This window comes from Bacillus rossius, chromosome 8 (assembly GCF_032445375.1).
Source record: "Bacillus rossius redtenbacheri isolate Brsri chromosome 8, Brsri_v3, whole genome shotgun sequence".
NCBI lineage: Eukaryota > Metazoa > Arthropoda > Insecta > Phasmatodea > Bacillidae > Bacillus > Bacillus rossius.
In genome coordinates this window covers 52,224,162-52,240,198 of record NC_086336.1, presented here as the reverse complement: position 1 = coordinate 52,240,198, position 16,037 = coordinate 52,224,162, and the positions used below count along the sequence as shown (strand labels likewise).

Sequence of the window (16,037 nt, the reverse complement as noted above, 5' to 3'; positions counted from 1 at the left end):
CATTTACATTAAACAGTTTTGGAACACTATTTTAGAGAAAAAAACTTTGATTGTTAGTTCAAAAATTATTTAAGTTATAAAGGCCGGCTGCTGATTGGTTGGGAAGCCTCACTGATCAACGTCTGTAATTGTACCAAACACACAATTATACCTTCAACAATACCGTATATGTGTGTGTGGAACGTTATTGTTTTTAATAATAAAATCATTCGGGAATGATACAAATTCATAAAAAAATGTTATTTAATAAGTCCGTTGACAGTCACTTGATCCATAGAGTAACGCTGTATCTGTACTGGACCAGAAGGATGTATAGAGTTTAAGCGTCATAGATACGACTTAAGCTCATTTACACACTACTGTGTCATTAACGAGACACACGTTAAAAATAAAAGTTAGTAAAAACATCTGGGATACGTGTTTATAGCACAGCATAAGGTTTAGAATATTACAAGCAAATGCACCCGGCGCTTTCTGTTTTTGATTCTAAAATAACCGTTGCGAAGTGTTGCTTCAAAGACGTAACTTCTGAAGATTTTTCTTCCTTGAACGGGAGGTCAAAGATTGGCTGCCCTTCTATCGAGAAATAATCTCGCTTACTCTGAAAATGAGAATAGTTTACTGAATTCTTGGTTTATTTCTGCGCCCAGTACGGAAGGGTTAACAGAACTTTGTAGTTAGAAAATTACTCTGAAATATATCTTGGCGTAAAACATAGTTTACCAGTTAAGCAAGTTTAGTTTTGGTGTCAAAGTCCACGTGTCTTATTCAGATAATATTTCATGGTTCTACTCTCAGTATTTCTGGCATGCATAGTATGCGTAATATGGGATATTCTCTTTAGAGTTTTCACGGTAGAATTTTCTTGATGCCTTTTTGAAATCCGGCTTAAGTACTGCCTCTCACGATGCACATTATTATTTAATCCTCTGCTTTACGATGTGCTTGCTAACCTTTCGAGTCGTAAATGGTTTGGACGCTAGCTTACGGTATTCAAACCCACGCCAGAAACTGACGTATATAATGGCTTTAATGTAAATTGAATTTTAAAGTTTGAGTAGAGTTTGATGTTGCACAGGTATGCACAGAGTTGTAAGGCGAAAATTTTTGTTTAGCCTACTGAGTATGCCATTCTTGAAAAATGCACGTCCATAAGTCGTAAACGTTGATGAGCAAAGATAAAAAAAAAAATTGTGAGCGAGTCTTTTAATATTCGCCAGAAATGTGTAACATCTAACCTCAATAACGAGCAAATTTATGTGTTCTCATGTTGCAAATACACTTTTAATACGTAACTCGGACACGAAATTTAACGTAGAATTATTAAAAATATTGCCGAGCATGATAAATATACCAAATTTTGTTTTCAACTATATTTCTGGTGGCTAATCACACATAGTTTCCTCAACCGCCGCTAGAATTTACTGCACGTGCAGCTACGTCAACTAACGAATCATTAGATTTACAGACCGAAAAATTAAACTATATAATGGAATGGCTCCGATAAAAGAAAAAAATAGAAAAAAATACTAAACCCCGGCTTTGGAACTGATGCTGGAACAATAATTTGTCTTTGTGAACTTTAGTTCGCACCATCCGCCACAGATGGCAGCACCGTGGTTGTTACACATTTCCGTCACAATCATGAGATTACTGCCACAAAATATCGTATACCGAGATCTGAGATTGTTACACATCTATATCCGTGCTGCTTTTTGTTATTATACATGTGAATAAATTGGTACTAAGGTTTAATTCCTCCACACTAAACTTAAGAGGCCACTCCAGTGTTTCAGGGGCACTACGCAACCCGCGTTAAGATCATAAGATTCAATGATATTTTCATTTTGCTTATAACTTATTAACTAATATATATTTCGAAATGATGCTTGCTTGATATGTAAGACAACGATGCTCTTATCAAAGCCCCTTTCTTCAGAAACGTGCATAAATTATGATTCAGACCTAGACAATACACTTATGCATATTAGTAAAGATTAAAATAAAACGATAATTTATGCACGTTTTTGAAGAAAGGGACTTTGATAAGAGCATCGTTGTATTACATATCAAGCAAGCATCATTTCGAAATCTATATTAGTTAATATGTTATAAGCAAAATGAAAATAGCATTGAATCTTATGAGGTTAACGCGGGTTGCGTAGTGCCCCTGAAACACTGGAGTGGCCTCTTAACGTAGATATGAGCGTAGTCATATTTAGGATAGGCCGTATTCTGTACAACTTGTTAGCTTTTACATCGATACAAGAGGTATAGTATAATTGCTAGCACACTTATACTCATCTCATTCTTCAAATTAAGGGTTCTCAAGTGTTTGCTTTTTGACGTGTGAACATCTTAGCTCTCGGCCTATACGGCATTTGGTATGAGTTTTTTTTTTTTTTTTTCGTGAAAATGGAACGGAAATCAAATCAATGAACGGAAATGTGACACAATAACGGCGGACCCTCTTGTAGCAACATAAACCCGTATATAGTCACTTTCGTAAACAATAGGGGACATACCAAACGTGTTGGTGTGCCAAATGAAACTTTATGAACTACTTTATAAACTACCCAGGAATATATTTGGTAAACTAAAGTAGTCACAGTAAAAAGTAATCTTAAGTTTTCAAATACCTAAGAAAACTGCATTGATTATATTTAATTGCAATGATTATAATACATATTTTCCTACTGGCTTAATAGCGCAGCGGTAGAGCGCGCGCTTGTCAAACTGAATGGACGTGATTCAAATCTCGTCACTGGGAATTTTTTTTGAAAGTTTTACTTCTTTAGGCTTGTTGTGGATACATTTTTATTATGTATTAGCTAATAAACCGCGGCTTCGCTTACGCAATTTCAGGGTATTGCTGATGTCTTACATATAAAGAAATGGAAACTCAAGGAACTTTTCAGGAATGCTTTGGAATCTTTTTACTTTTAATCTTTATGGTACGTTACAGCTCCACACACGTGGCATCTAGTGCAAGGGCCACTCAAAACTGACATGTATATAACATGAATGAACTTGGAATGGGAGCGCACCTTATATCGATTACGCTTGGTTGTGAAAAGAAAATGTTGTTTTATTGTTATATCTCGGGCTGCCTTCATCGTGGCGAGATAAAGCATACACGGTTTTTAAGTCTAATCTTAAGCTTTTAAACAAAAAAATAAACAATGTTTCAAAAAAATCTGTCCAGTAGAGTTTGCGTAGTGCTCGAACGAAAAAAAAAACAAACAAAACAAACAGACAGTTACAGTTTTATGATAGTATAGATACAACTAAATGCACTCGTAACACGCATCGGAGGTTTTTAACAGGTTGAAGTCAAATGCGCATGTGCGTTTCTGCTATGCTCACGATAGTCGATAAATAATTGCAACTTTAAGAATACTTATAATTGATCAGCTATGTAAACTGTGTTAGGATAACCATGGCGTTAAATATATTTATCGATTTAAATATCATGAACGCTGCACTACCTTTAAATTTACTTGTCAAAACAAACTTTGCTGTCGAAAATTTTATTGTATTATATTAAGTATGCATAAATTAAAAAAAATAAGTGCATTTTAACCAAGTATAATGTCTCATTTTTAGCTTCAAATGATAAGTTATAAACAATGTTACGCTGCCCCCCCCCTCCCCCCACGCGAGAGACGTCCGTAAGGTTGATTATTGTGGTCAGAGTTTGGACTGTGGTTCCTTATTAAATTTAAGGTGCAACCATAGTAATAAATAAAACTGACTCTAATTAATTGGAGAGACCATTTTTTTTCCGTAACAATAATGAAAACTGGTCAGAGAAATAACAATGACAGTGTAAATTACTCAAGACTTTGAGAAAAAATCCGTAACGCAGTACAAAATATTTATTGATAATTATCTCATACCTGTTAGCCTTTTTAACTGCACAAAAACCCGAAGAATGCGCATAAAACAGAAAGTGGTTAAAAATTGCAGACACGCCTCACAATTAAGCTCATGCAAATATATATTCTTGCCAACTAACAACTTTTTTAAAAAAATGTCTCAGCCCAATTAATTTACTTTTTACACAACGTCGTTACTACAAAGTGTGCTTCGAACCCCGAGTTTTTGTAGCTCAAAATTTTGAAGAAGAAATATTTGAAAAAAAAAAAAATTCTCTTACAATTTTGGGCTTGTTTGTTATTTTTAAATTTACTTATAAAATTAGTGTATCAGTGATTACATACACTAAATAGAGTTTATTGACCACAACAAAATAATGTTTTTGTCAATACACACTACCAAATATTTTTTTTTGTGAAAACAAAATTATTTTACTGTAGACACGAAGTGGCTTATTAGCGATAGAAAATTTTTGCTGTAACTAATAAGTTATGTCGATGAGATACAAAATTATTTTGTTGTCAGTACAAAACATTTGATATGGTCTATATTGACAAAACATTTATGGTGGGTTATTTTTTTCTTTTATGTTTACGTTTTCACATATTATTAGAAAACAGTTGGAAAATATATTCTTTTAAAGCAGACTTAATATTGACTGAGTAGTTTCACAGCGGTATTAATCACGATCGATGAATCAGTTCATGATGTATTTACGGGTTGCATCAATCATTAAAATAAGTGTTGGTACACACACGCTTCACACAAAAACAAGCGTGCACATAGAGAAATAATAGCGAGAGAAAGAGAGAGAGAGAGAGAGGCTGGTGGGAGAGAGAAGAGGGAGCGAGAGGGAGAGAGAGTATTAATGAAGGGTTAGCCGATGACGTATAAGCGATTACTCGTCGTCACGAGAATATTGCACGACACTAATGATAGCTGATAAGATTTCGAGCGTGTAATGCCTCAGATTATGACATACAGTTTGGCCAACAAACCATCAAGTTAATCCTGTTTTCTCAGAGCTTGTTATCAGACCAGCTTTAGCACCCATTTGTGAATCCAAACTACTATTTAAGCCAATCACATATCACTTTTTATAACTTGCGCTTTTCATAACACTCAACTCATTTAATCGACATAAGTTAAATATATTTTCTGCTTAGTAGCTGACGTTCACATCAATTTCAAAATAGGTAGATTTTTATAATTTTATAGCTTATCAATAACGGCCTGTAAAGAAGGCTAGCTGGAAGGTTAATGTACATAGCATGTTTGTTCGTACACTGGGCAAATCGTATTGGTAGAATGCATCGCGGCAGCTTGGAAAGATAGAAATAGATGCATGGGCACAACATTCGTAACTATAATTCTGAACACATGATGACTTTCTTTGTTAGTTTTCCAGATGAAGTTAGTTTATATACCAGTAATGCTAAAAGTTCATAAAAAATTATGACTGGAAGGTACTAATGTGCAAATTTTTTTTCGGGAGATTCCTCTAATTTCATTAATAAAATACATGTACCATCGTACACGCTAGAAATTTCAATATCAAAACTGAAGTTAAGTAGCTGTTGTAGCACTGTCAGGTGCTGGGTTAGCACCACGAGTAGGTACCTAGTTTAAGACCCTCAAGTTCGTTATAAAATTTAAAATTAATTTTAAAAAGATTTACAAGCACTTGCGTTAATTTTTACCGGGTCGTTCAGATGAGGTAATATGGTACGGTTATTTTTTGGTTGTAGTTCTTTGTAATTATTGGTCATCATCTTCCTCTGTTACGGCACATGACAGGGGGAAAAAAATATCCGATGCTAACCTACGTAAGTGGTTAAAGTCACGTTGGTGGGGGAAGAGTTTCTACGAGTAACTGTATGTCATACAGTTAAACTAGAAGTGGCGTATGTCCAAAATAATGATTACATTCTGTATGACTGGTGGTTTATAAACTAACTTCTTGAGTCCAAATATAAGACCCGAACGTCAGACCAGGCAACCATTACGTAGTATGACGTTCAAAGTGAAATTATTATAATTAAGAATGTTATTCGGTTGATACTGTTATTTTCGTGAGTTCTTTAATCTCCGGATTTCCTTGTGCGGCCAGGAAAGACCAACTTCAAGTACATCGCCACTGATCGTCGCATTTTGTAACTACTGGACTTGATTTAGAAATACGACGATGTCTTTAGTTCATCATGATCGACTGATTTTTTTTTCTTATACGCCTTAACTGTTTTAGAATACAGAGGAACCTAGTTGATTCGAATTCGGCCTTACGGACGAGAAGGAATACAGGATTTAAATCTAACAAAGTACCAGGTTATTTTTTCAAACAGGAAACAGCTCCCATCCTTCGATTACGTTATCATTCTTGATCGCAACTTCAACCGAGCCTCAAAATTGAATTTTTTTTTATGGTGAAAGTGGTGACCGTACGTAAATCTGGGCCAGGCCTTCCCCCCATTTTAGCGGCAGGAAGTAAGTTCTTGGAGCCGATTCGCGGCGCTTCTGGGTTGGGGAGGGGGGGGGGGGCGATAAGGCGTCTGGTTTCGGGGCTAATTCCGTCCTTATCGCAGAGCGCAGCACCTTCGTGCCCGGGCGGGCGGGCGGGCGGGCGCCCCTAGCGGGTCACGTGACACGCGGTAATTACAAGGCCGGGCCGTCATCAGCCACGGCCGCCCGCCCTCCTCGGAGCGTGCGCCAGGCCACGCAGTGACGTATGTCGGGGTCCCGCCGCCGCGCGCCACTTAGGGATCGTCCATTAATAACGTGAGGCTCGAAACGGTGGTGGGGGGGGGGGGGGAGGGGGTCGGGAAAAATCACGAAATATCACAAGGGGGAAAAGGGGGGGGGGGGTGTAGAGAGATATCACGTGTATTTATTTTTTCGCCCGATTTCTACTAAACCGAAAAGCGACGCGTGACCTTGACTCGCCGTAGCCAGGCAACAATATCCCTGCCAGCCGCAACATTATTTTTATGCCATTGAGAATAAACGTGCAACCTAAATGTGTGTCTGGACATTTTTATCACTGTGCTTAATTTTCCAGAATTAAATTAGATTATACCTATATTTAAAGATAATATTCTGAAATTTTTAAAAATATTTTGTACCAAAAAAATACACGTGATTTATTTGGGGGGGGGGGGGTGTTTAGTCTAAAACCTCACCACAAATCACTAGGGGGGAGGGGGGGGGTTAAAAATTTGCTAAAAAAAATCATCACGTGATTAATGGACGACCCCTTACAACGGCACGTCCCACCGGCGCTCCGCCACGCCCGACGATGCATGTTGGTGCATTTGCACATTCACACCCCCCCATGCTCGCAGTAGTACTGGGGTTCGGATTCTTTGCCGCAGCATACATAATTGCTCCGATAGTTTAAAGCTATTTTGTTAACACTTCCCCGAATAGGTTTTTTTTCTCAGTAGTATTAACTGCGCACATTAATCAGCATGATAAACCCCAAAATAAAGTCCAATCATTGAACTGTACTTGAATGAAACATCAATTAAAATATAAAATTCACGCGCCTATTTTCGGAAGAAGTACTAAACGTATTTCATCTATGAAACAAAAAAACAAAACAAAAAAAAAACAACCGCAGCAATGTGTTGTACCAAGTTACAATATCTTTCTTGTTGAATTACAAACTATTTATTGGCAACTGGTTTCCAAAGGAATCTTTTGTAAAAAGTATAGAATTTTGTTGTTCCTGGGTAGTAATCTGGATCGGTGAGCAAGACACACCGTCCCACAACGAGAACGCCACGTCTCGCCTAATGTGTTGGACGTCCCGCAAACACGTCACATTACAACCTTGCTGCAGGTTACCCATCGGCGGAGAACATCGCATGGAAATAAGCTTACGCCCTTTTTTTAAAGTAGCTTGGTTCGCAGTGTATTACAGAATTGTTGTAATTGTACAAACACAAAGTCGGATACATATAAACATAAAACACTAACTTTAATACTGGTTCATGATTAGACTAACAACATATCGTCACATCGGTACCAAAAGGCGCAAGCAACTAATCCGTGCTCAAAACTTTAATAAACGATGTTCGTACAATGTAGAAATAACAAAAAAAAAAACGTATGATTGAGTTTTAGTCTTCTTCGTGAAGTTTGTTAGGTGAATGAAATAAAATAAATCGATCGTAGACGTGATATTGTATGTGAAATGTTCTTCGAGCTTCAAAAACTTAGTGCTGTTATAACGGTATAAATGCTTACAAAGTAACTATAGTATTTGCTAAAATTAACACATTGAGGAATTGAATTTTGAAATTAATTTGTATGGTAATTGGTCAAAATTTCATGTTGATTGGTTTAAACATATGTACTTCTGAAGGAAAACAAAATTTGTGAAAATTAAAATTCCAAAATGTTTATGGTTAACCATTTCAAGGTTTGGTGTGACTATTATCAACTTTTTACACTAACACAAAGATTTGTCTTGATAAATGCTATCGATTGTCAAAGATGTGATCGCCAACAACCATAAGTATATTTATACTTGGTTCCTATTTATTGTTTAGTATATCTTATGTATATATCTTCTTGTATATTTTCATCCAGATTTTTTGTTTAGGAAATCATAGAAGGCGTACACATAACACACATAATTACAAAAGAAGGTCAGGAGTACCTATCAGGTTTATATTTACAATCTGGGTTAAGGCCTTTCAATTCACAGGAAAAGAAGGCCATGGATTAGGATTGTTTAGTGGTCTAGCGTATAGTTACCTGGCGAGTGTGTGTGAAGACATTTTTGCTTCAGCTTAATTGTTGCACCGTATTGGCAGACCTGAAAAATTCGCGGGTTCATTTCGTGTTATGCTAAAATTCAAATAATTATACCTTAATGCTGCTTCTGTCATTGGTTCACTGTTAATCTGGAGGACTGAGGGCCAATTAGAGACCCTCACTCATAGAAGTGTCGAATCACAGGCCACCCAGTCGAGACGACTCACAAGTCAGCAGCCAATGTAGGCCCTATAGTTGGCATTTGCCCGAGTGTGTAGAGGATATTGGATTCTATATTGGAGGTCATCGAACCCGCGAATTTTCCCGGTCTCTACGTATTGGTTAAGACGCCCAAAACATTGGCAGAAGTATAGTTTTTTATTTTTGCAGTTTGTTTACGAGAGTGACGGAGGATCTAATCCATAAGTAGAGCCACGGGAATTTCGCGGATTCATTTAGTCGCAAGCTAGAATGCAAACCTCCGCACTGTCGCACTGTGTTCAAGATTGGACCGCAGTTATCTGGACACGCCCCCTCTACGAGCGTGAGCCAACTATGTCCAGCTAGGAGAGAAGTAAGCGAATCAGGTAGTGCCAAATAACAAGGATAAAAATGTTCTCGCTAAGAAATCAACCAATGGGAAAGTAAACATGGGTCGAGCACACCTATAACTTTGAATCCTATCCTGAGGCCAGAGGAATCCGCGAAATTATTTCCGGGACTCTATCCGTAAGCACCGCCAGACGCCATGAAGCCAGGGGCGTAGCCAGGGGGAGGGGGGGTTAGGTTTGGGGGTTCAAACACCCCCCACCCCCTTAGCACCAAATCTTTAATTAATTTCTTATTCATCACTCAAACAAATTTCATATTAAAATTAATAAAATTTTTTTACCATTACAATGTTTAAAATTTAAGTACCGAAAACTGCTAAAATAGCACTATTTTACACCTTAAAATCAAAATTTTCCCGGGGGAGGACCCCCGGACCAACCGCTTTCATACGGGGGGGGGGGGGGGGCATGCTTCTTAACACCCCCCCATACACAAATCCTGGCTACGCCACTGCACGAAGCGGGGAAGGGTGAAGGGCGGAGGTAGCGTTGAAAGCGGCCGCCGCACCTTGGTCGTTGGGGTTGAAGTCCTGCTCGAGCTGCGAGGAGGCGGACTCGGCCGCCGCTTGGTCGCCGCTCTTCATGGCGGGACAGCTGCTGCTGCCGGACTGAGCGGCGCGCACCTTGTGCCCGCGGAACACCGCCTGGATCCTGGTGGCCGCCTCCTCCGTGCGCGGGTCGCTCAGGTCGATGTCTGCAACACAGGGCCGGCGCGTCCACGCAGGCGAACCAGGCGACCGCCTGGGGGCGGCGCAGCACGACACACAACAGCTCATACAACATGTTCAACCATTATTAGAGACCCGTGAATTTCGCGGATTCAATGACCTCCAGGATAGACTCCAATATCCTCTACACACTCGGACAAAAACCCAACTGTTCATTGGCTGTTGACTTGTGAGTCGTCACGACTGGGTAGCCTGTGATTCGACACTTCTATGAGTGAGGGTCTCTAATTGGCCCTCAGTCCTCCAGATTAACAGAGAACCAATGACAGAAGCAGCACTAAGGTATAATTATTTGAATTTTAGCATAACACGAAATGAATCCGCGAAATTCACGGGTCTCTAACGATTATTGAAACCAGACGAAAATGGATTTTTGTAACAGTTTGGAATGTTTATATTGATATGAGTAATTATTTAAAGTCCACGGTGACCTGTTTACGATTTGTAATGAGTAAAGAAGTAAAAAAAAAAAAAAAACACAAGCCTGCTTACAGTTGATTGTTGACAAAATCTTAGGCTTACGTGATGTATTTTGAGGCAAGGAAATTTTTTTTTTTCGGGTTTCCGGCCCAGGGGGGAGGGGGGCATTAAGGTTTTTCGCCTAGGGCGTCATTTTACCTTGCACCGGCCCTGCTGCTGAAACACGCGACATAACCCACCTTCAGGGGCGCAAAAACAGGGGGGGGGGGAAAGGGTATTTTGCCCCCCCCCCTTCTGAAACCTTGAAGTGGGGGCAAACGGGGGCAAAGAAAGTGCTGTGTAATCAATTTTTTTAGATAATAAAACTGCTTAAATAACACCATTTTCCACCTTGAAATACAAATCCGCTTCAATAGGGGGATCGATGATATTTATAAAAAGGTATATTGCCCCCTCCCCTTTGGAAATTTACTTGTTGCGCCCCTGCCCACCTTCCTCTAGTACAGCGGTTCCCAAACGGTGGTTCGCGACCCATTAGTGGGTCGCGGAAGGGTTACAGGTGGGTCGCGACACATCCTTTCGTCCAGCCACGCGTACACCTCTTAGTTTCATTCTCGTCACTTATCAAAGAAGCAATCAGGAGGTAATGCTTCACTGCGAAAAAAAAAGCCCAAATTTAACCAACGCTAATAGCCTATAAAATAATATATTTTTAAAGTTTTTATTAAACATTTATCATTTAATATTCGTACATTCATTTATTTTTTGCAATAAACATTTCAGTTGATATTTCATCATGCATTTCTAATGCTTTCTACGAATTAACAAAGCACTACTCCCCTATGGTAGTGCTATCTACGAGGGGGGAAACAAAAAAATAATGGAGTAATAATGTCGCATATAATATATTGTAGCACCAGTCGCCAACACATCACAACTCGGGGGTTCACAGTGACGGTGGCGGTACCTAGCAGCGAACTTTGGAACCAATCGGCGTTGTCATGCAAGATGATGGGGACCACACTAGCGCCGCCTACCAGTAAACAATGCTGGATCTTCTAGGACTGTTACTAGCGATAAAAGGCAGTAGTCGCCCTTGTAATGCACAAGGGATGATTTTAGACGTGGTTTAAAGCTTCGTCACTGCAAATACTTTTTTTAAAACTTTTTTTTTTAACTAACAGGTTACTGGATTTTTCATTTTATTTAGCTTATTGCTATAATATTATCAAATCCACGACTCAGTCCATTAGTTTTACTTATTATTTCATACTATTTAGACCAATATATTTTACTTTTACTTAAAATAAAATTAGACTGTAGGTTCACATGTAATTTAAACAAAAAAATCTAATAAAACATTTACGTTTATTAGGAAACAAATGTCCATAAATATTTATTAATAAACTAACACTTCATAGAAACCCACACGTGTTAGCCGAAATGAAAATGCGAGATGTTTTTCCTTTACTTACATTTAAGTTTATTAAGCGAACTAAGCGTGATTCTTTATCTCCCTTTCTCAAAGAAGGTAGTAAAAAAGTTAGGAATCAAGTAACATGTTACCATTTTTTACTATTGCAATTAAATTAGCACAATCAATACTGTGCATTAGCTAGATGAACTGCCTGATTAATGTAATATTATAAATATATATATATATATATATAAACCATAGTAAAGCAAGCCCAATTCCATTTGTATCCTTGAAATTTTATATTACTTGATTTTGAAACCAACATACCATTGAAAATTCAATATTTTTAATTTCGAAATTGCTCTCTATTTTTTTATAATACTGAACCAACTTTGTTATATTATTTGCAGGTGAAGAAGATAAAATATTAACAAAATCATTCACCAGGTTACATAATTTTTAAAATAAACAACTCCCATTTTCATAATTTTTTCAGTATTTTGATTAAATTGACAGCACATGTTTATCCTCCCCCGATATGCTTTCTTTGGATCGCAATTTCGTTGGCTCGTTTTTTGTTAGCATTCTAGGTGTCTTGTGTGTGAGTTACCGATTCTTTCTTCTCTTATGCTATACAAACTTTTATCGTGTGCGGTGGGCTTTACTACCCCACCTCAGAGACAGATACACGCCCCCTGGGATCCATTAACGATGAACACACACGTCAAGGATGTTGGGGGGAAAGATTCGGCCAACGCCTACAGTGAGGAACCACCGCAGTTATTCAGGGAAACCATGGAAAATCAGATATCAGGATTTGAACTCGGCCCCGACTCTAATGGCCCGTCTACAATAGCAATGTCCTAAACTGTGTCCGAAGGACTCTCGTCGCTGATTGGTCCACGTGACCCTCTGACGTCATGCGTCATGTGGGCGAAGGTCCGAACCTACCTGGTCCGAAGACATTCATCAATTTGAACTTTTTGTCCCAACCTATGTACTTCGGACATAGAACAGAACACTCACGATATTTGAATTTCCGGTTCCCGTTTGAAAACGTGGTGTTTGTTTTTGTTAAATATCTGAATAAATATATAATATTGATATTATCTTTGAAAGATTTGTGCAATGGGAGTGCATGACTTGATGTAAGTTTTAGGACATACGCCATTGCTAAAAACTTTTTCTGTTGAAGAAAAACTAAAAACTAAAAATAAAGAAATATATAAATAAAACTCAAAAAAAAAAAGACAAAAAACACAAAATTAAGCAAAAAATTGCTGTTGTCAACAAGGATATAAACACCACAAAATATTCCGTGACAGGAATATGGTCAACAATACAAAGAAAAACAAAGAAAAATGTACTAAGAGAACGAAAAAAACCCACAAATAATGACGACACAGAAATATTGAACCCAAAAAATTCAGCACAACGGTTGAAACGAAACAAAACACGACAAAACGAAAAGACGAAACAAACACAATAGTTTTCCAAAACAGAATAGAACGATAAAAAAAAAACCCCACACATGATGACAGCACAAAAATATTGAACCCAAAAGAATTCAGCACAACAGTTGAGACGAGACAAAAAAACACGACAAAACGAAAAAGACGAAACGAACACAATAGTTTTACCAAAACAGAAACAAGCGACGTTTCGGGAACTGCAATCTGCTCCCGTCCGCAACAGAAAAAGTTTTTAGCAATGGCGTATGTCCAAAAACTTACATCAAGTCATATAATATTGAATTCCCACAAATTTCATAAGTTCAATCTCAAACTACAAAACATCAAAACAATACACAAAAACATTTGGTTTGGCACATTTACTGCGCTCTGGTACATACATTCGGACATCGGACATCACAATTGTGGACAGGGCAGTTTTCGGTGAGAGAATGTGACGTCACTCACATTCGGATAAGGACACGGACCACGCACAGGTTCGGACTATTGTAGACGGGCTCTTACAGTTCTTTCAGACTGGACGACTAGTTGATTCCACTGGTTGAAGGCACGGCTGCCGAGGAGGGCAGCGATGCATGAAATTGTGGGGAACCGCCCGAGCTTCCTTCACGCGCAGTCAGCTCGCCCGCTCCGGCAGGCGGCCAATAGGCTCCTGTGCCGCTCACGTGCTCACCCCCACCAGCGGACTCTCAACACGAGACACTACTGGCCTAGTTGAGTTCACCGAGGGCGTTCCATCTGTCGGTTTCAATGTGGAGCAGTTTACAGCAATCCCACGGTGTGGAACATGGCGTGTGAGGAGAACAAAGTTACAATCAAAAGGAGTGAAGCTTGGAGGGAAGTGGCAGGAAAATACTTTGTCGATTTTAACAGCACTGAGCCTGCCGAACTAGAAGTAACATGTAAGAAAATTTCATTCTAATTATTATAAATATTTACGAGTTCTAACATTTTACTGACTTCCCGTTGGGAAGAGAAGTTTCCCCGTTTGAAAAAAGCCCAAAAAAAAATAAACAAAAAAGAGTCCTCACGGCATCCAACTAGTCGAGCGTCAACCAGGCACCAAACCACCACCTTTTCTAAACCGTCACACCAAGTCGCTCGGTCCCGCTTGTAAGGCGCTGTTCGAATGGCACTACTCGCAGGGCATCTGAAACCGGACAATCACTGGCCTGGCGTCGTTCAACGGCACGAATGATTCTAGCGTCACGCAGGGGCGCAAATCTGTAGCATTCGCCAGGGGGGGGGGGACCGACGGAAATTCACAGGGGGGGGGGGGGCGAGAGTTTTTGCCGCGTGGGGGTTCACCAACACGTCACCTCTGGATAGGGTGCTTGTATGTTGTGTACTGCCTATATGCACGCAATAAGCACCGAAAACTTAGTATATACAAAAAGGTTTTTAATGAAATATAGGTTTGAAATTATTATGTTTATGAAACCCTTTTTCAAAGTCACAATTTTGCAAACCCAAACGGGCCAGCGGGCCTCCACAGTGAAGGTGTCTTCTTAATTCCAGGGGGTCCGGCCCCCCCCCCCCCCAGAGATCTATGTATGGGAGAGTTGAGCTTGTCTCCGAGTTATATATTATTGTCTTGGGCATTAAATACCAATGGTAATATTAAATTGTACATCTCTAATAACACAGTGTGTGGGACATGAATTAACTACCACATATTCTCACTTTACGATTATCTTGAGAATTTTTACTACTTCATGAGCTGTAGAAGAGATACAAACTGAAAATTTTGGAGGAGTTAAGGATTTTTTTTAAAAGTGTCTCATGTGGGACCAATGTAAACCCAATGAAATATTTTATGCATTCAGCGTTCCCATATATGTGGTGGAAAAAATATTAAATTCCCACTGTTAACATCTAAGTATACTATTTAGGAACGTATAATATATATTATTGAATGAATCACAAAAAAAGTATTTGAACTCAACAAAATAACTATTTTATACGGAATCACTCACAATATACTAATGTTTGTTGTACTGATGTTTATTTTATTTATAAAGTTTCTTAGTTTTTCAGTGAAAAAATTAATGTCAGCAATGATGGTGTTCAATAACGAACCAAACACTCCCCAAGCTTCCGATACACTACACGAAGTGTTAGGTGTTTAATTTTTATCAATGGTGAGATGTTTCTAATAGGTATAAACTTGTGAGGTCCAATAATCTTTAAACACTCGATTCACACAAAATAATTCAATAACGGCGTCACTTACCAAAAAACAATGAAAATCTTAGCGAAGAACCCAAGAAATTAAGCAATCCGCAATGTAAAAAAAAAGAACCAGGCTAATTCAGTTACACGTAAATGAGTTACAAATTCACGAAGTTATGGCAAGGAAAACAAACGTCAGCGTCCTAAATTTATCCGTTGACGCAACTTGAAAACCAAGTTTGAGATAACTTACTTAAAGAGTTTATGAATTCGTGGCGAAGGAAAATATACCTTCATCGTGGGTGATCTATTTATAACACATAAACGATTTATGAAGGAAAATATCGTTGTTTGGAGAGTAACGGGAGTTAAGTTTATTTAAATCACATGAAAACCTCATATCTATGCATTATTTTTTAATAAGAACGAATGTTAAGTGAAATACTTAAAGGTTATTTAAATATGAGATTTTTAAACGTTTTTGATGTGTATAGCCTACATATTAGCTCTCGGTATGCCGCATTTGGTAGGAATAATTGCGTGAATGGAATTGAAGTCGAATGAACGGAAATGTGTAACC

General features: G+C 38.5%; 1 protein-coding gene across 1 annotated transcript in view; it reads right to left on the bottom strand.

Annotated features, from left to right (window-relative positions):
- Positions 1–16,037, bottom strand: part of LOC134534927 (obscurin) — a 214,564-nt gene that overhangs the window by 45,948 nt on the left and 152,579 nt on the right. The window contains exon 2 of the mRNA XM_063373650.1: positions 9,757–9,942. Within this exon, the coding sequence (XP_063229720.1) occupies positions 9,757–9,942 (186 nt within the window). The remainder of the gene's footprint in view (positions 1–9,756; positions 9,943–16,037) is intronic.